The sequence below is a fragment of the Drosophila grimshawi genome, unplaced genomic scaffold (genome assembly GCF_018153295.1).
Source record: "Drosophila grimshawi isolate 15287-2541.00 unplaced genomic scaffold, ASM1815329v1 contig_848, whole genome shotgun sequence".
NCBI lineage: Eukaryota > Metazoa > Arthropoda > Insecta > Diptera > Drosophilidae > Drosophila > Drosophila grimshawi.
The window spans coordinates 7,275,142-7,297,113 of NW_025063692.1; the positions used below are offsets into that span (position 1 = coordinate 7,275,142).

The following is a 21,972-nucleotide window of genomic DNA, read 5'->3' on the forward strand; positions in this document are numbered from 1 at the left end:
GGCCAAAACATGGGCAACTACACATGGAACAGCTACACGGAGGCCGAATGTGTGGCGGCCAATTTTGGGCGTGGCCTACGCGAATTGGGCCAGGCACCTGGCCAAAATATTGCCATTTTTGCGGAGACGCGCGCTGAGTGGATGTTTGCCGCCCAGGGCTGCCTCAAGCACTCAGTGCCCATTGTTACAGTATGTACAACGCTGGGCGACAATGGCATTGGACACTGTACGAGTATAACGGAAACGGGTGTGACCACTGGCACTGCTCGAAAAATGCACCAATGTCAACACCATCATTTACATGGGGAATCAGCTGCACAATATTCAACCGGAGGCCGTTGTCCAAATTCTCCCCTTTGCCGAAGTTGTTAAGACTGGCAGGCACAGCAAATATGGTAAGTACATCGAGACGATAAAGTTAATGATGATTAGAAATAAGATCATACGATGGATAGTAAAGAAATGAATTAAAATTTATATATTCAAAGCTTATAGCCTGATAGAATTGAAGATACGAATATCAAAGAATTTTGCTGAGCTAAGGTAGATACAAATTAGGCTTACAGACAGCCAGATAAATGGACAAAAGTATATAGACTGGATACCCGGTTGACTATTAATGAAAAGATACTGCTTAAGAATAAACATAAATATAACCAATTAATACAAATATCTTATGATCTTATCACACCGGAATTGCATTGTGGCAATGAAGGGCTTCTGCGGATGATCCGCAGGCACACATCTTTGAGCTGATCGCGGAGTGCGTTTCCCGAATGATGGGCGTCTCCATTGGCTACTCGACGCTGCCAACCCTGATCGATGCTAGCAGCAAGATCAATCGCGATTGCCAGGGCGATGCCAACGTTGCAACATTGCAACCGATTTGCATTACAACCATGCCCTTAAGCGAATCGCCAGGCTGATGGGCGGCAAGTTGCGCATTGTGCTCAATCAATCGGATATATAATTAATTACAGTTGGTTGTAAATAATAACAGACTGGGATTTTATTAAGCTGCCACTGGCATTACCTTTATCAATCACTTTTGCTGCCAGAGCTGTCATCTCGATTGTGAATTCTGTGAATTCTCATTTAAATCATAATGGGATTTAAGCACTATTCCCGCAAACCTAATCCCTCAGTGGTTCTTTGTTCTGAGAGCATAACTGAAAAAGCCTTGCGGAAAACACAAAATCATTTCGCATGATTGAAAGTATTTCACATTCCCATATTTATTAGTCATATACATATATACATGTATATGTATATACGTGATGAAAAATCTCGCAACTCTCAATTCCATCTATCGAATCCGTTCAATTAAGTTTTTCACATTGAGCTTATTGGCTTTTATTTTTTTTTGTTTTGTTTGTTATTTACTTGAGCGCTCTATTTTGGTTGTTGGTTTTGATTGTGGTTTCTTCAATTTGAGTGTTGTCCTTGCTGTACTTGAAAGTTGATATTGCTTTCGCACTTGCACTTTTGCCTGGCCACTGACCATTGGTCTAGCAAATATGTGCAACCATCCAACACAAAAATATATATGTATAGATACATATATGTATATATTTGTGGAGCACGAGGCAAGGTAAATAGCAATCTGAAGATTTGCGGAAATCTCATATCACTCTTTAACCTGCGCACAGACAACTATCCAGTATGATATCTTCGTTTTGTCAAACTGTCAAAAGGATACACAAAAAATGTACTTCATATCGATATTGATTATTTGTGTTTGTTACACGACTCGGTCTGTTTAGCCTGTGCTGACAGCTTTTAAGATACGGCAAATAGTTTTGTCAAGTATCGATTTGCTAAAATATCATAGAGCGAACTGAAAAAGCCACATTTTGAGACTTTTTCATTTTTCCAAATATATATTTTTTCCAAGTTTGCTTTGCTAACTGACTGCAGCTTCATAATTAAAATATCGATAAAGAAAAAATATTTAAAGTCAACTCTAGTAATATTTACTTTGGACAATATTTTATTATATTTTACGAAAAACAAAAATGTTGCCAATCGTTGTGAATAGCAAACTGTGCATTTCTTGCTGTTTTTCCGTAGTAATGGAGTTTTTCCAATGTAATCAAATTAACTGTGCGTTACATGGCAGCAATGTATTGAAAGTTTACATCAATCAACAACTTTAATGAATACCGTTGCAAATTGAAATGCACTTTTGCTGTGTCTGCTGCTGCAATTGTCGGCAAATTTATTTGATAAATTAAAATTAAAAAAAGTATGCAAATAAAACAAAATATTATGAAAACCTCTGCTCGACTTGGGGTATAGCCAATCTCAAGTAAGTACTCAACTATATGTATATCGTGTATATATTGATAAAAGAAAATAGTCAGAATATACTACATATACATATATATATATTGGACATTTTCAAGAGAGATTCATTTAATTAGATAATAATATTTAGTTTATTATATGCTGCGTTTATCAAATCTCATTCTCCAAAATGCACACAACAAAAAATAATTATTCATAATTATTAATAATAAATGAGAAATGTGATTAAAATTCATTTCATCGCAAAATTAATGTACATCATTACAACAGGAATGTTGGCAATGAATTCGTCGTAATTTTAACAAATTAAAAGAAAATGAATTTACGTTTGTAGCAAGGCCACAACAAATAATTCAAATAATACGATGATGAACACATCGCACTGAACAGACTCAGATATTGGCGTGGATATACCATCCTGTATAAATGTAATGCTGACATCAAAATTGACATATATGTATAATACCCAGAAGTACTGGGAAGCTCTCTAGCTATGGTAAAATGGAAGAAATCCTTATTCAGTTTAACATTCGATGCATTTCCAATCTATGTGAATGCATGTCGATAAATTTTAAACCCTGTTCGTTTCACCTTAAAATGAAAAGAGCAAGCTGTACTTAATGTAAACTTATGTATTATACACGAAACAAACAAAAAAAAAAAAAAGCACATGCAACTCATGATAAAATATGCATGCATCATTAGCACAACATGACCGCAACGCACACACACGCAGACACACCCACACGCACACTCGTGTACAAGAAAGGGCAAATATGGCAGCAATGTACACTGCTCCGTACAAATACAGCAATTAAAATGCGTGCATAACGGTAAATACTCACACTGTTCGCGCGGGGCGCGTGTAACGTGCAAAGCGCCATTTTGCACTGCTGCTGCCGGAAACGGAAACGCGCTTATATAACACGCATACCTATCTAGCAATTGCAACAAGAAACGCAAAGCACCATTTAGCTTTGCATAGTAGAGACACACCCACACACACACACCGACACACCGACACACCCAACTCTTATCGAGAAAATCAACACGCACCAAAGCCATGCTGTTAGCCACAGCATCAGTAGAGAGCCTTGCCACACCAGAGACTTGTATGTAATTTATAGCTCTAACCAATTGTCCAAGTTTATGGTTTTAATTTTTGTTTGTTACAGTCAGACCACATGCACACACGCACACACCCCCACACACACACACACACACACACATATATATACACAAACATAATTATATTGAAGCGACACGTGCGTATTTTCAATTTTTACTCATTAATTTTAATTATTTTGTAATAAATCGAAGATTTATTGCTTACAAGTTGCATGTAGCATAATTTTTATCACGTATTTGGTCGACCCATACCTGTGCGTGTGCGTGTGTGTGTGTGCATGTAACCTGAACATGTTGTGACTGGTCTCAGAGTGTCAAGGGTATTACAGTTGCTGTTGCGGTGGCTTTTGCTGTCGCCGTTGCCAGTTGTTGAGCTACAATTGATTCCATTGATTCCATTGGTTTGTCGAATACTGCAGCGCAAGTATAGTAATTAGTACAAAATATCTATGTAAAAAAAAATCATTTAAAATGAATATAAATTTATATAATTTGCTTAACATCCCAAGAAGCTTATGATTTAATATAGAGTAGAACGCAAGCAGTCAATTTGGCCTAACATTATAAAAAAAAAAAACAAATGAAGAATTATTTTACACTTTGGCCACCTTTTTGGTAAACCACTGACTTTTTGTTATATATCTTTTTTTTCAGCTTTGTTAATACTTCTGAGGTTACGTTAAAAATATTTATTGACATGTGCATATTTGTTGCAAGCTATGCACATGCAATATCTCACTTGGTGGCATTTGGATGCATTTCACAAATCATGCCTGAAATAAAAGTCAGCTTTTGCAACTTTCTTTTGTTCTGTCGCAACACGAATGCTGTTGCTGCTTATTTGTTGCCCGGCAAGTGTCTGGCAAACTGTCGAGCAAACCGCATCTCCTGGCTGGCAATATAACCTAAACTGCCCACTGAGCGCAGCGCACACACACACACACACTCACTCACTCGCACACACTGAACAGGAAGCAACAAGAACAACAAACAAGCAAGAGCATAAATTGTAAGGAAAAAAATGAAAAAAATAAAAATAAAAAAAAATAAAAGCAGAAAAGCAGAAAAGCTCGGTAAAAAAAGAAACAGCGGAAAAAAAATGGTTGTTTTGAATTGCTTTTGCCTGCACAACGGGCAACTTTGGGCAGCACAGGAGCTGGCAGGACTAATGAGGCTGCTGGCGGACATAGCGCAAATGAGCAAGGCGACCGCCAAGCCAATGCTCCAACTGGAGCAATGGGTGAGGACGCAAACGGAAACGCTTGGTCCTGGTTGTTAAATTAAAGCGGCGTTAGCAAACAGCGAGATTGCGGGGTATAGGGAGATGGGGGAATGGGGATGAGGGGCACATTGCTTTTGCTCTAACCTGCAAACAAAAACCGCACATCACAGAAAGAAAAAAAAGTAAAAATTAAGAAGAAAAAAGAAAGAGAAGTTCTAATTGTTTGTAGACATTAAATGGGGCGCCGCTTGGAAATTATTGCCACTCGCTTCAAATATTCGGTAAATCGCCAAAACAACAGCTCTATGTATGTGTCTGTGTGTGTGTGTGTGTGTGCGTGCAACGTAATTGGTCGCTTGGTCGCTCATAACAATAAGCAGGAATGTTGCTGCCTCGTCTGCCGCGTTTACATCTTGCCACACACAAAATGGCCGCATGACGAATGTAACGGGCGGTGCGGCTCATAAACTTGCAACAATAACAACAACAACAACAACAACAGCCGTGGCTAGTTGCGCATTTCGGCAATGGGCGTGCCACAGCATCAATTGTGTTCGTCTGTGTGTATACATTTCGACGCCTTGTAAGTTTTAATTGTAATCGTGTGTACTTTGTGGGCAGCGTGTGTAGCATGTCCCCTGTCTCGTCTTGGCCCGGCCCTAACCAAAAACATCGCCTGATTATTGGGCTTTAAATAATTAATTGCGTATACATGTTGTGGGCGTCGATGTGTGTGTGTGTGTGTAAATGTGCACTCAGAAAAACATTCAAGAATTGTGTACACACCTCAATTGAGAAACGAAAACTAGGCTGAGAAAACGAGCTTCTTTTGCCGAGCAACGTTTTTCTCTCCCTCTGTTATCAGAAAATTCATAAAAATAATAACTGCTTTTGATTCCATTTCATGACGCAAAAAGCTCTTTAGCTCAGCTATGACATTTTATTTTTGTAATTTATTTAATTTCAAGTACTCAAGTTCTTAAAGAAAAACTTGATATCATCCTGAATCAGCAAAAGGTTCTTAAGGTTCTCATTTTAGTGTAAGAGCGAAATGCATTTAACTTAAGTCTACAATTATACTGGAAATGTTCGCTCTATGCCAGAATTTCTCTCTCTGTGTGTGTGCGTGCATTAGAAACATTTATACTATTAGAACAGTTAGTCCGCATTTGACACCAAGGCTACAATGACTACAATTTGCGGCGGGCAGTCAGTCACTTGGGTTGCGCCCACAGTTCCTTCAAGTGGAATTGCAATTGCAATAACATTTTGCGGTTTTTTTGGTGCTGACCAATGGAATTTAATTAAACATGAAATTTGGGAATCAATTGTACGAACGGACATCGTCACTTTATAATGCCTGTGGTGTTGCCCGCAATTGAACAATTGTCAATTGAGCAAAATTCTTACAACAGCCAAATAAAGACGAAAACTGATCAGATCCAATATCCTCTTCAGCTAAAAAGTTAGATTAGATTCAAATGTAGCTTTGATTGGCTTATGGTATTAATCCATTATGTATAATAATTACTAAATAAACAGCAAAAAGGCTCGACCAAAAAGGTACCCTAAATACCCAAAAAGTTGTTGGAGATTTTCTTTTGCCCATTACTAAAAAAAAAAAAACAAAAAAAAAACGTTTCTTAAATGTCGCTCAAATTGAATACACATCTATTTGGTTGGATTCTAAGCGAATTTAGATAAATGTTTTCGATTTGTTATTGGCACAAGGGCAGAACAATTGAAACAACAGCAAATATAGTAAACGAAACTGAGAAATACCAAAGTACAAGTGCCAAACAATATGCAAAAAGAAGAGAAAATTAAGTCAGCGCCTTGGCCCATGATTAATTACAACGACCGGATGAGAGCCTAGACCAAATGTCCATTACACACACATACAAATATTAGGAGTAATACACACAAACACAAACACACACACACACACACACATAGACTCTATGCAGCGAATGATTTATGTATTTTTAAAGATAGGCATCAACATCAACGGCAAACGCTGCCCAGATAAAGCGGCCACAATGGCTGGCAGCCCCAAATACTCCAGTCCTCACACACAAACACACACACACACATTCACAGCAGCATTGACAGTGACATTCACATGGCTACACAGAAAAAAAAAATCAAAAATTGATTTTGTAATTCAATTTTCGGCAAAAGTTGTTTTTAGAAAGTTTCAATTCTTAAAAAACGAATTGTAAGATAATATAACAATTTTTAGGTCGAATAGTTTTGATATTCTCAAAATCCCGGCTAATAGTTGAGGGCATAGATTTTGTGCAGTGTATTGAAGTTGCTTGTCCAGGTTCAGATCAAGGCCAATACGCCCAGTCGCAGCATTGACTTCCGTTTCCGGCCAACGTTTTCGCACTCCGCACTGACCTGCGGAGACCGTGTTGACTTTATTTACGAGTAGTAGCAGTGAAATGAAGTTGATTTCATGATTGCGCCAAAATTGTCTATGAAAATGTAAATGTGTAATTATTTGGAAAATGGCAGGCTGTGCCAACAGCAACAACAACAACAACAGCAACAGTAACATTAATGAGGCCGAGCCAAGGCAAAAGCTAAATAAATCTTGGCCAAGCGTCTTGTCGCACTTTTGTCGCCCGAGCCGGGTCCCCAAAATTGTTGTGAGCGTGTAAGTAGCAAGGACAGACTTTAAATTGTGTGCCAAAACATTAAGCACCATTAAGAACTAACTGTGCGGGGCTTGTGGTTCTGTGGAGGCTAAGGGTGGGCTATGGCTCTACACAACTTAAGCTACATACACACATTTTTTGGCAACTGTGCTGCTGCAAGTGAAACCTGCTCGAATTCGTCTCGCAACACAATAGAACTTTCAAACAAGTTACGTCTCTCTTTTCCAATTTATATATATATATATATATAAATTCCTTTCACTTTTTTTTTGCCCACCTCTATCTATTCACAGTCAGTCAGGCAGCTATAAATGATATTTGAAAGCCACAAGAAAAATGAGAAACAAGAAGCCATGCACAATAAGCGGCTCAGCAAATATTACTATGGAAAAACTCATGCCCAAAAGATTTATACAATTTCCATTGCACTTACTTTTGCCGACTTATATTTGTATACTCTTCGGTGTTGGGTATTTTCCTTCTATTGTGCCGTGTGTCCGTTTGTCTCCGTCTATAACAAAAAGTTGCTTTCGTCGCATTTTTGCATTGATTATGCAATTTAGACATAGACTCCGCTCTGCAAGGGCATGCTAAAGTTGATTTTGTTTTTGTTTTTTTTTCAAAAAAGTTGTAAAGTCATTTTGGCATTTAATTGGGATTCACTTACACCACAAAAGCGACCAAATGAATTTGATGTAAAAACTTTTGCACACACAAACAAGAAAAAGAAAACTTTGATGTGCAAGCATTTGGTCACCCGTCCCTGTCAAAACTCTTTTCACTGCAGGTGTGCCACCGATGGAGGGGCACACAGAACGCGTTTCAGTCTAGATAAATGCCAGACACTCAAGTTGTGTCAGCAAAGTGCAGCAGCATCTGCTTTGAGCAGCGCCAACCAAATGGAAACTTGAGTTATAACCCAACTACCTACCACCCTGGGTAAACCACCTCAGTCCATCCGCGTCCTTGCTCACCCAAATGCAATATACAGCTGCGGCCAAAATAATAGTAGTGTATAGTGGAAAATGTATAAATAATTAAATACTCAAAATATAGTTCAAAAATTATGAACATGTGATTTAAACACAAGCAATTCAATTAAAAATTTGGCATAGTTCTAAAATATATTAGATTTAATCGTTTTTATATGCATTTTATACTGACTTTTATTCAATTATTATTTAAATTAATAATATTTCTAAAAACTAGATATGATTGATTATATTTTACTACGCTTAGTATTTGGAAAACAAAAGTATCTTAAAACATTCCCAGAAGAAACCAAACATTTTTTGCTTAGCCGAATTTAATTTTTCTCGACTCGATTTTATCATCATAAAATGAGTAATATTTTTATGAAATGCATTGAGAAGCAGCGATGTTATTGTTGTGACCGCCACTGTATATGCTTGTACGTTGAGGACTGTTCGCCGTTGGCATTTTGCATTCGGCACTTGAACAAGTCGACAAGCTGCAGTTGCACTTCCAAATGGCGCAGTTAAGTGTGACAATAATGATGTTGTCTGTGTCTATATCTACGTCTATGTCTATGGCTACGGCTGCTTAGCTGACTTTTGAACTTGAGTGGTGCCACAGCAGCAACCTCTAACATTGAACCCCCCACCAACAATGGGCTCTTTTTGGCAGCCGGGACAATGCGATAATAAAATAACATGCAAAAGGCAAAAACAAAAGCAGTTAGCTGTTGACAGTTTTAGCCGCAAGATATCTCTCTTTCTCTGCATGTGTGTGTTTGTGTGTGTGTGCAACCCAATGCTAGTGTTAAGTAGACCGCATCAAATCGTTGCCGAACCAAGAGACGAGTACCACCTGCAGAGCCGATGCAGCCAAAGATCTTTTTGAGCACTGGCAAAATTACAAACGAATCTCGGGAAATGGATTTCACATAAAGCTTAGCTCGATTGAGTGTATGTGTGTGTGTGTGGACATTTGGGGCATGTGGGTGATGCGACAAACAGGTTCATTAAATGTTTGTGCTCCACAACAAAGTAGCTAGTATTTAAACAAATTTTTTTTAAATTTTTACATTCATTTCACAGCAAATATTATTAAATGTAACAATGCTTATATAAATTTGGCTATAAAAAATTGCAGCTTTACAATCATTTTTCCATTTTTGCCTTGAAGTTTGCACTTACAAAAATAAATTAAATATTTGTGAAAAATAATATAATTAGCACAGCTCAGATATCAACTGGTTTTTATGTTGGGTTTTTTTTTTTTTGTTCATATTTAATTTTTTTCAAATTTCTGTGATGCTGCCACATGCCACAGCACAGAGGTGTGGCAACATTGCAATTCGGATTTTATGTACAATTTCCACAACTAGCAGTTACGAGCTAGATAAAGTAGAAGTTGTTGTCATTGTAATACGGGTAAACGGTAAACTGCGTAAATGGCAGCACAATGTGTGATAAATGTGTTGGCCAAGCGCAAAGTATTACAGTCATCACACACACACACACGCAGAGAGACGGCTGCTGCACTCATAGATGTAAATGGCACTCAAAAATTCCTTTGGGTCTCTTGGCTGGCTTCAGGTGAGTGTCCCTGAGTATCTGCGCACGTGTGTGAATATGTGCGTGTGTGTGTGTGTGCGTAAGAGCATGTGCAGTAGAAGGTTGCATACTCAGGTAGTCTGTCTACACTGAAAAAAAAAACTAAGAGATTCTTCGCCCCATATTACTACCTTGCTATAAATTTGAATAAGTTGAATACAAAAAAACGGGGACTCATATGATACTCTGAAACATATAGAAATTTCTGTTGTATTCTTAATTCCAGGGTATATTTTTACATTTAATTTATTTCAATTATTTACAAAAATATGTTTTAGTTACAGCGGATTTTTCCTATAGAACTCTAATTTTAGATTTTTCGTTACTTACATTATTATTAAGCATAAGTATTTTAATATTTTAGATTGCTTTTACTGAATTTCAGAGAGGAGTTGGCTAATTGGCATTTACATATCTACTTTTTACGAAGAAATATATTTCTGAAAAATAGAAAAGAAAACCAACAAAATTGTTCAGTGTATATACAGTGCCTGGCCGTGGCATTAACATAGAGAAACACTTAAGCATCTTTGACTGATGGCAATGCCCCAAACATGCATTTGCACACACACACACACACAGACATACACACACACACATGCACACAGTTTTATGATTTATGTGCATATTAGAAGTGTGTCGCTGTAGCATGACAACAGTCGTAGCTCACTTAGCAACGCTTGTTGCAATTTATTGCCTCTGTCAGTAAGCAACAAACCGACCCTACGGTAACCACCCCACCCCCCCCCCACGCCCCTTCACACCACCTCAGTCCAACCCATCTTCATGCCAACAACAAAGCACCCTCCACAATCAAGCATCGGCCACGGACTCCCGAAGCTGTCAGCAATTAAATGTCGCATCTGTCAAATTAAAAACAAAATTCGAATTGAGCGGGAATTGTTTCGCTGTTTGGCAAAATGACATCTGCCGTGCTCGACAGAAGCAGTATATATATATATATATATATATATATATATATGCATATACACATATATATATAATTATATTCACATCGATTTAATACAGTTTCAAATACCAAGAAATGAATAAATTATTCTAAGTCAGAGTCCATTTATGTAATGTGTGGAAATATTATGAACGTATATATATTTATATATATATTTAAAAATTAAATAAAAAAAATATCTTGATTACATACATATATCCATGTATGTACATATGCTTATACATATTTCTCGCTAAGTGATGGATTTTTTTTGGGCACCTCTGAAGACTAAAGCCTCATCATAATAAAATTAAAAAAACAAAATTTTTAATTAAATTGTTGGGTGATTGATTGCACTTGGCTGGCGGCAACAGCGGCAGTTGGTAGCAGGGTGGCATTGGTACGGGGAATTGGTTGCAACAGAAACAGCTCTATTTATGGATGATTTTGTTGCCCCATATTCTACTTGTGACTGGCAAATAGAAGCCGGACTAAAAGCAACGTTCGCGCAATTAAAAAATGAAAGCGGATAAATAAGTTGAGTTCTCGTGGCCTTTGATTGGCAGCAACAGGGGCAGCCCCGTCAAAAGAATCCCGCCAAGGAGCCACCAACTGAAAAATGATGAGCGCTCAAATTAAAAGACACTTTTTGGTTTCCATGGGACATGCGTGCAAATTGTGACCACGCCCCACTCACCCAGAAGCAGACCCCGACTCAGACTCAGACCCAGACCCAGGCTCCGACTGCGGCTCCAGCTTAGGGCACTGGATAACACTGAAAAATAAGTGCGTGGGTTTTACGTTAATGAGGCAATGCGTCACTGGGTCCAGTTCGCTGCTCCGCATCCCCGCATCACCGTATTCCCGCTGCCTCCAGCTCATTGCTCACTGCTCGTCAAGTTCATCAGCATAATTATCCATGGCATTGACTTCTTCATCAGCTGTCTCATTGTCCCAACGCCTGGGTGCCACTGAGATTTGGCTGGACAAAAATGTGTTCTATTTGCTCAATGGCTCCACCCCCACCCTCCCACTCCCACATTCCCCCCACTCCCCACTCGGCTCCACCTCAAATTCGCCCCCGTCGTTGCCAGTGGGCCACATAAAGTGTGTTAATTGTGCAGATTTGCCAGCAATGCGCACGATAAAGAAAATAATGTTTTTGGCTTAAAAAGATAAATCGCAAGGACATCGAGACGAAGCCGCAGGCGGCTAACGACAATGAATTTATAGAGCCTGGGGGGAGCTCCCCTTGCCTCTCTCCGCAGCTGTGCCAGCCAAATAATTATTGCATCAGTAATTAAGTTGTTTTGCTTGCCGGCTTTTTTTTTCTTTCCTCCATTTATCTATGTAGATATGGAGTAATATGTGTGTATGTAAATACTTTATAAGTTAGTCAGCAAGTGTTACCCGAGCTTGGACAGTTGTCAAGAGCGGAAGAGGGAGAGATAAATAGAGAGAGATAGAGATAGAGCTTAAATTCAAACGACGGCAATCACTTATAAGAGCATATCCGGGTTTTCTTTTTTCCATTCTGATAAATGATGAAAACGCCCTGTGAACAATCATGGTAAAATGGGATAAGACATAAAAATTGCACATCGGACTATGGAGTAAATAATGCAGGGCGAATAGAATAAATTGGATTCGAATTGAGAAAAATATTGTAATATATAATTTATCAAATCTCGATGTAGCTGACTACTGGGAGTCAATAGATTTAATAATATATCAAAATCATATTCATATTCAGATATTAGTAATAAAAGTACATTTAAATATAAATGAATGAAATCAAAAATTGTATATTAAATCGATTATTTTATAATTATTTTATCATATTGTACTTAAGAGGACAATTTTAAAGTCAGTTTGAGCATAGTTTTAAATATGGCCAGCAATATAACTCTATTTTTGATTGTAACCCTATTCTGTATTCTAAATTGCCTGCCACTCCCCAGTTTCAACCCTTTGTGCATATAGCCATCGAATTGATGTATATACATCGAATTGATGTACATACATAAATACTTACGTATGTATTTGGTTCGCGAGTGCCAAGAGGACAAAGCGCAAAAGTCAGCGACCAATTTCCAAAAACAAAATGCAAATCGTCTGTCAAGCACACTCTCTTCTCGCACACACACCCCACACACACAAACATACACCCCACACACACACATACACCCCACACACACACACACTCACAGGCCACTTATTTATTCCGTATTACGCATTATTCAAAATGCTCACTGCAGACAGGCTAAGTCGAAGAGGTGTAGTCGAAGACAGAGTCTCACTCTCAGTCTAAGACTCAGAATCAGTCTCAGCTTTGCCACACTGCCACAAAAAGTGCACAAACATTGTGCGCTGGCAAAGGCAACGGCAACAGCTCAAAAGGGGTGTGCGTGTGTGCGTGTGGACGGTTGTGCGTGTGTAGAGAAAGTCTTCAATCAATCACCGAGGTTGACAGTTACGCAAATATCAATCAAAAATAAATCGCATGTATGTAGCAAAAGTTGTTTGCCAGGTGGGCGGGGCAACTTACGGGCATGGCTAACGCATCCAACATCTTTGGCCCTGCATTAGCTGGCGCTTTTGGGCGGCAATCGGATCAGATTTTTTTCATCATTTTTTTCTTCATTTTTTTTTTGTTGTTATCGTCGCCATCTGCCAGAAGTCATTGCCCCAGCCCAGGCGGTCCAAGCCAATGAAGTTTCGCTACTCTTGCCTTATTTCTGTCTTTTCCTACATTTAGTGTGGCAACTTGGCATTTGATTGAGACGTGGCCTGGCCTAGTGTGCGACTGGGGTTGCGTCTGATTGTGGGACTGGGCACGTTCAGTTATCGTTATCGTTGCTTAGGCCTTGAGTTGCCAGCGCCAGCACTGAAGGACTTTACCCTCACATTTGTCACTCGACAACACATGCAGAATTTCATTTGCTTTTTTGTGTTTTTTTGGACAATCCGTCGGCTAATCGCCAGCTCTTTTTCACTTTAAAATAATTCATGTTTTTTATTTGACTTCAAGCAGTCTTTTTCCATTCAGTAAAATAATTATAATTCGACGACTTATTAACTTAATATCTTAACAGATCTCTTACAGATTATTTTCATCAATTATAATTTTAAAAAAATATTTTAAAAAAGTTCATAAAACGCACTTGCAACTTTAAATCGTACAAATTTGTGGTCATGTGTCACAGTTGCATATTTGTTTATATATGTATGTGATAGTGAATGTGGCATTGATTATTCTATTTGTTTCCACTTTTGTTCGGGTTCTTTTTTTTCTATTTTACTTTTAAGCGAATTCTATTTTCACCTTCGCTGGTCAAAAGACTATGAATAATTTATTGTTGTTATTGTTTTTATGGCTGCTGCAACAGCAGTGGTGCAGTGGTCCAGCGACAAACAACAACGACAAAACAAAAGAGAAACAACAAAGAACGCACACAAAGGTAGGGAAAGCCAAAAGCAACCACAACAAAGCAGATTGCAACCAAAAACAAAAAATAAATAAAAGTTTTTCTTACCGCTTTTAACATTCGGCCTGTGGGTCAACTAATTTATGCGGCCAGTTTGTTTGCTTGTTGTCCAGAAAGACTTTATAATTGCTTAAATCGTACTTGAATTGAAAATCTTACCAAATTAAATATGAATGAGCGGGCAATTAAAATATTTTCTTGCTAACTAGGGAAATGAGCTTCAAAACGCTTGACCAAATTTCTTGTTTGCATAAATTTTAAGAAAATAATTATAATAAATAATTTAAAAAAAAAAACTATTTTTATTATTTTTCTTTTATTTTTGATTAATTTAATAACAATTCTGATCAGTGTATCATTTTAACTTTTGGCAATCAGTTGGCCAAATATGAAAAGCTGATCTAAGCTTTTAAACGTATTTCAAAGGATTCATTTCTGCTCTGCACACATCCTGACGGCAAACATGCTTTAACTGAAGAACGCATTTCGCAGACTCGTTTAAGTGCGCAAAAAAAAAAAAAATCAAGAAACTAACAGACGGACTTGACATTTTTCATGAAATATGTAGGAATATATAAAGACATGGAAAGCAAAAGAATCACACACACACACACACATACATACATAGTCATACTCGAGATATGTATCATAAGCGGAGAGGGTGGGTTGGGGGGGGAGGGGGGTGGGGGTGAGAAATGTAAGCAGCATTGCCAACTCTTTAGCTGAAAGTTTTTACACCGGCTCGCAGCGGATACGGATTCGTGCCGGAGAATGTCCCCGACTCGCAACACGTGAATAATTTATGTAACAATTGCGACACTTTTTTTTCAACCTGAACGACTGGAGGAGGTAGGTCTACATGTTTAATGGCATTGTTGCTTGGGCCTAGCCAGAGCAGTCCGGGCCCTGGCGTGTCGTAAAAGCAAATAGAGCGCATACGACCACGAGTACAATGAAAAAAAATTACACATAGTACACCACTGAATTAAAAAAATACAAAAACCGAAATTTGAAATTTTTGGATGAAATGAATATGAGACAATTTTTTGTACATCACGAAACTTTTTTTTTTTTTTCCTCGATTAAATCAGTGCAAATTAAGATATAAGTAAAGAAATCGTAGTAAAAAAAAACACCAAATAAATAGCATAGAATGCGAGATATATTCTTTAAAATTTTCTTTTCTTTTTTTTCTATATAATTGCAATTTGCGCTTGAGATGTCAAAAGACTGTCTATATAAAAGGACAAAATCCTTAACTGTGGCCTCAAAGCGAGGACTTGTGATTTTTTTCCAAGTGTCGAGCTGCAAATGCAGCCGCTTCAGATTGCCATGCCACACGCCCCCCAACTCACCCTCACCGACCAGCCTCGACCAGACGAGCGCTGACAGACAACGCTTTGGCGGCTCGCCTAAGTGAATGAAATATGGTTGCCTAATAAAAATTGTATGAAATAAAAGTGATGACTTTCACTTTCGCTTTTGCTCTGGCTTTACTCCCTAGTTACCACCCATAGTTGAAGGATCTAAGTAAAAGCAACACCTCCTAAATGTAATGTGTGAGTGTATATATATATATACATATACATATATACAGTGTGTTACAGTTCATTTCGGGCAGTGTCTAGCAAAAACTTTAATTGCCTGCCATTAACAAATTATCGAATATTTTTCAAAAATTCCAAAGACCGGTGGCAGGTACATATATTAACCACCATAATGAATATATGACCCCCATAAACTGAGGTTTCCCACCGGCTAGGCCGGGTTATGTAAAAAGTACCTGAAATTATGGTTACATATTATTTCGGGCAGTGGCATTATGGACACCTGGGTGCCATAAAACCCGGATTTTTTACGTCAGATTGATTATTTTCGGTATAAATAGACCAATCCTTCGTGGTCAGTTTAGTTATATCCTGCATCTCGGGTGCCACCAGCCAATAAGGACTATGGACAAACGGACTACCATTGAGCAACGGAATCTCATCCTGGAACACTTCAAGATTGGATATACACATCGCCAAATATCTGAAATGGTAAATCTAAGCACCACAACTGTATTCAACATCATTAGACTCTTCGTCGACGAAAATCGGATAGAGGACAAGGGCAGAAATGCACCAAACAAGATTTTCACCGAACAGGAGGAGCGGAGGATCATCAGGAAAATAAGGGAAAATCCCAAGCTATCGGCTCCAAAACTGACTCAACAGGTGTAGGATGAAATGGGGAAAAAGTGCAGTGTGGAAACTGTGCGCCGGGTTCTGCGCAACCATGACTTTAATGCCCAAGTACCACGGAATAAGCCCTTTATAAGCGCCAAAAATAAAGGGACTAGGATGGCATTCGTCAAAACCCACTTGGACAAGGATTTGGAGTTCTGGAACAAATTCATATTTGAAGATGAGCCCAAATTCAACATTTTTGGCTCAGACGGACAAAATTATGTGTGGCGACAGTCCAATACTGAGCTGAGTCCCAAAATCCTAAAGGCAACAGTCAAGCACGACGGAGGAAGTGTCATGGTATGGGCATGTATCTCGGAAGCCGGCGTGGGAAATTTGGTGATTTTTGAAACAACAATGGACAAGAGTGCGTATTTCAATATATTCAAGGAAAATTTACTCCAAAGTGCCAAGAAGCTAGGAATCCGACGTACTTTCCGGTTCTACCACGACAACGACCAGGACAACAGCCAAGCATAAGTCCGGATTAGTACAGTCCTGGCATATCTGGAACTGCCCCCACATGATAATTCCACAGGTCCAGTCTCCAGACTTAAATGTTATTTAAAATTTGTGGGCTCTGCTGGAAAATAACATCCGGAATCACAGATCCGATCTCAAGAATGCTCTGCTGGATGAGTGGAGCAAAATCAGTCCAGAAACGACCCGGAATCTGGTATCTTCCATGAATAATAGGTTAAGGGGAGTTATTAAGGCTAAAGGATATCATACTAAGTATTAACATCCTTATTTAAGTTTTTATACGCCTAATATGTTACTTTTCCAAGACTGTTCCAAAAAAACTGTAACATGTATTTTGGATATGTTTTAAGTTTTGACTAATTTTAGTTAATTAATTAATATTTTAATAAAAACTGAAGCTTCTTTTTCAAACGTGATATAACATAAAACAAATTGGCATTTAAACATTTTGCGTTTGTTTCTTTGTTTAAACTTTATAGCACTTTAAAATTTTTGCTAGACACTGCCCGAAATGAACTGTAAGCCATTGTATATATGTATGTATACACATGCATATGCCTCAACTGGTTGCTGTGGCAGCTGTTTAACACACGTATTTTGTGAGCAAAACCCAAAATATTTAAAAGCTACTCGAATACAGCAGCACCGTTGGGCAATATGTGCCAAAACAGTATCGATTGTGCCCTTCCCTTAAAGTTAGCTACTCCTAATCCTCCATAGTAGATAGCTGCTCTTAATAATTTAAGATATTATTTATTAGACATATATGTATGTAATACATAGATTGCCCAGAGACAAGTCTTAAGGAAGGACATGGAAACCCTTTTGGATATATTCATTTCTTAAGTGGGTACTCGGGCGAGTGCTGAGCTTGACCTTAACACAGTTCTCGGTATCTATTTATTGACATTGTGAATACTTGCATTAAGCTTCACAGCCAAGTCGAAGTCGGTGTCGATCCCCGGTCCAATGCTGGTCAACCAATTAGACTACTACTTAACTGAATGTACATTCAGGTAACAAAACACATACACAGAGAAAAAAATTGTTATACTTTGCTTTGATACTCATGTTTCATCTGATAAAGTAATAATAATATGTAATTTCAAGTAAGGTCGGAGTAAAATAATACATGGGAGTACAGCTCTTCACTGCAATTATATATTGGTAGTTCTCGGACTTTGTTCATTTTTCATTAATTCAATTATTGTCACTAAAATGTGTAGTTGGTATTTAACTGAAAGGCTTTCTTGAGATATCAACTGGGTTAGATTCAAATTCTGAATTTTAACCGATAAAGTTATGCTGTGGCACCAAATGTGCACTCGTCAAATATATTTTAAATCAATTTTGTAATTTCCTAGTTATTTTCTTTCAGTGTATATTAACACACACACACACACACACACAGACACCCACAGGCAAGATGTGCATGTACAAGGCGTGACTTATTTAAAGTCGCTTGGTGCCACGAGGCGGCAACTTAATTAAATGCATCCATTGGCACACAGTAAGCGGCAAGAAGCATGTGGCATGTGGCACGCAGCGTATGCGCAATGTTTGCGTTCTAGCGGCCAGTAAAGTAAACATCTAGGCTAACAAGCACAGCATAGACAACAAAAGACAACAACTCTAACTCACACACACACACACACACATACACACACACATACACACACACACACACACACACACACACGCTCCTCTGGAGATGTCTGCAGTGGGCCGCAAAGCACTCGTAGCATGGTGCATACTTCCTGGGGGCACTAAAACTATTTGGCCAGGCTTAAATGTTGTTGGATTTTTCTTCTATTTCGTTTTTTTTTCTATTATTTTTGCCAGGCTGCACAAAAGTTGCTCTCTGTTGAAGCAATTTTTGCTATTTAGTTGCTTCTTTTTTTTGTTGCAAGTATGCAATAAATTGCTCCACTTGAGCAAAGTTAATAAAGTCACAAATAGTTTAAATATTTATTTACAGTTTTTTGGTTTGGCCAACATTTTTGCTGTTCATTACATTTGTTGTCATGCCATCTACTCGTTATCACTGAGTATCATCAAGCGTATGCAACAATTTAAAAAGCTTATCTCCACACAAGAAAAAATGCATTATGCTAAACCGAAACTGAATCAGACTCGTTTGACATCATTTGTATCAAAAGAAAAACGAAAAAAGATAAAATTATTGCTTAATGCTGCAGCTAAGTACTGGGAATCTGCTAGTCGGTCACTCTCGTCACTTGGGCACTTTCACAAGTTGTTAGTGCAGCTCACTTAGAGTTGCGCTAACCTACGTGACATTGTAATATTGCCGTTATGGGGCAAGTATTTGGCAGGCAGCAACAAAAAAGGGGGAAAGCCGTGATGAGGCTTATTGCGCTGAGCTGCCATAGTTACTGGAAACTGCAACTACAACTACAACTACAACTTCAACTAAATCCATATAACACAACAAAAACAAAACATAGTTAACACTTAAGACGGGCACGATTACGACAGCAAGCTACTTATACTTAAACTCTTTAAAAATGTCGAAATAAAATGTTCCCTAAACACTCCCCAGAAGATCGCATTTCCAAACTTTCCACTGCCATCATTTTGTCAAAACTGATTCTTGATCAGCATCAAGAGACGAGTAGATAAAGCCATGCCCTGCCCGACTGCGTATTCCAATCTAGCGCATTCCCATCTACACTATATCTGCTCTATACCTGCCTCAAAGGAAATGGGTCAAAACTTTGTCTAACCTATACCAATTTTAATAGAAAATTCCTTTTTATGCACTCAAACCATTAGAAAATGGCTCTGATTGCAAATGGAAATCAATTTTATGGAAATTACCGAGTATACTTTTTCTACACATAGTATACGAAAAAAATTATATTCTATACACACATATATATATATATATGTGTATATAGGACTATATCGCAGACAGTGACTTATTCAAATAGTTCAATTCGCTCACACACTAAAAACTTTTTAGTAACAATTAAATAGATTTGAGTTTAAAGTTTTCGGTGGAGCAATGATGCGAGTAAGTATTCAACCACAAATCTCGTTGACAGTTCATTTGTTTTAATTTAAATTGTCCAAGCAAATAACATCGAGCTAACTTTCCTTAGCCAAGTTGTGGACAATGAAATGTCGCCTGTTCTTAGTTGCAGATACAATTAGAAATTCCTTGCTCTTCCGAGGCTAGAAAACATTTCTTGCTGTTGTTGTTGAAAAACTTGAAAAACGTAAACAATTTCTGTTGACAAGTTCGCTCAGCACTCATATACACACTCACCCACAAAAGCACAAAAGCTATCAGGTCTTATATTGTTTATTGCACTCAATTTTCTGTACTCGATTTTAACTCACTCTCCAGAATGCAGCAGCGATGCTCTTTTTGGCGATGGGTGAGCAATGCTGTAATGGCTTTTGATGTTACACTTTTAATATAATATCTTCTACTTGAAAACCAAATATATATATATGTATTTATATAAATATATATATTTATAATGCTTTTAAGTTTATGGATAAAAAACCAAATATGCTAAATTTTTTAAATTTGAATACATCCTTTTTCTATTGTTACATTTTGGTTAGCAATTAGAGTTCGTCAGAAATCCGCTAGAAATTCTTATGAGACCCTATTCTCTATTAATAATTAGCAGCCGACTCATTCCGCATATGCATATGACACTGGTCGCGGGATCAGCTTAGTGTCCGTTACCAAAAAGCAATTGTAGCTGCTGGCGGCTTAATTTATGTTTATGAGAGATAGAAACAGATGAGCAATTCTCTAAAAATTCGGGACTTGGTTTTATTTTATTTGAATCTTTTATCCGTTGCCTTAGATGAAAATTCGAAAATTCAAACACACACACCATGATACACTGGAGTTGCTCGTCCGTCTGCTTTTGGCCAGCGTCCCAACCCGAATGGCAAATTTGGCTAACACTGCCCACGGCATGCTGCCCTGTTGCCATACACCCTCCTCCCCCCACCCTCCTCACACCACACACCCCGGAAACGCACTCATCTGAGTTCCAAGAACAAAAGAAATGAGCAACTGCGGTGCTTTGCAGTATTGTTGGCAAATTGCAGCCTCGGGATAAAATCCCATTACCGATTATTGTATTTCATTAGGTGGAAAACTCAGTGTTCAGTGTGCTCAATTCAATTATTAACAAGCTGCTGCAAACTGTATACGAATACGGTCAAGCTTCGATGTAGATACATACATATATATGTATATATAAGCATGTATGTGTGTGTGTGTGTGTGTATGTGTGTACATGTGTGTGTGTGTTTGTACGACGGTGTTCCCCTAAGTGTAATTTGATTTATCAATTATGGTGCTCTCAAGCCATCCAAGTTGAGCAATCAATTAATTGACTCTCTATATAATAGAGTTTTTAAGTATCTACCGGCTTTGCACAACAGGCCCATCGACCAAATGTTTGACGACCAGTAAAACAAGTACTGCTTTAAAAGTAGCATAATTTCCCTATTTTGCTAGCTTGTATATCGAATTTTCCAACACTAATTTGGCATTATATTAATTCAGTTGATGACCCTAATTTTAACCCTATCCGATACTCAAACTGAAAGAAGTACAAAAAAAAATGATTAAAAATATGTTTTAATTATTTATAAAGCCAAGAAAACTTTCTAGTTTTCAGGGCGATTCTTTCTGAGTGTAAGATAGGAGTGCAATAGTACAACAATAGATATGAAAGCTCTCAGCAAGCCCAACCAATGGATTATAAAATCACAAATAATAATATGACATCATACACACACACACACACTCACACACACAGAAGTATGAGCACATATGCACAGCGTGCAATACATCATAAATCTGAGCATTACAAAATTTAACTCTTAGAATGGGCGCTAAAGCGCCAAAGTGTCGGCTTTGACGCATACAT

At 38.0% G+C, this 21,972-nt stretch overlaps 1 protein-coding gene across 1 annotated transcript in view; it reads left to right on the forward strand.

Moving 5' to 3' along the window:
- Nucleotides 1–385: 385 nt before the first annotated feature.
- The window catches only part of LOC6566101 (neurogenic locus notch homolog protein 1), an 81,862-nt gene continuing 60,275 nt past the window's right edge, over nt 386–21,972 (forward strand). The window contains exon 1 of the mRNA XM_032738840.2: nt 386–395. Coding sequence (XP_032594731.2) covers nt 393–395 — 3 coding nt within the window. The 5' untranslated portion in view covers nt 386–392. The remainder of the gene's footprint in view (nt 396–21,972) is intronic.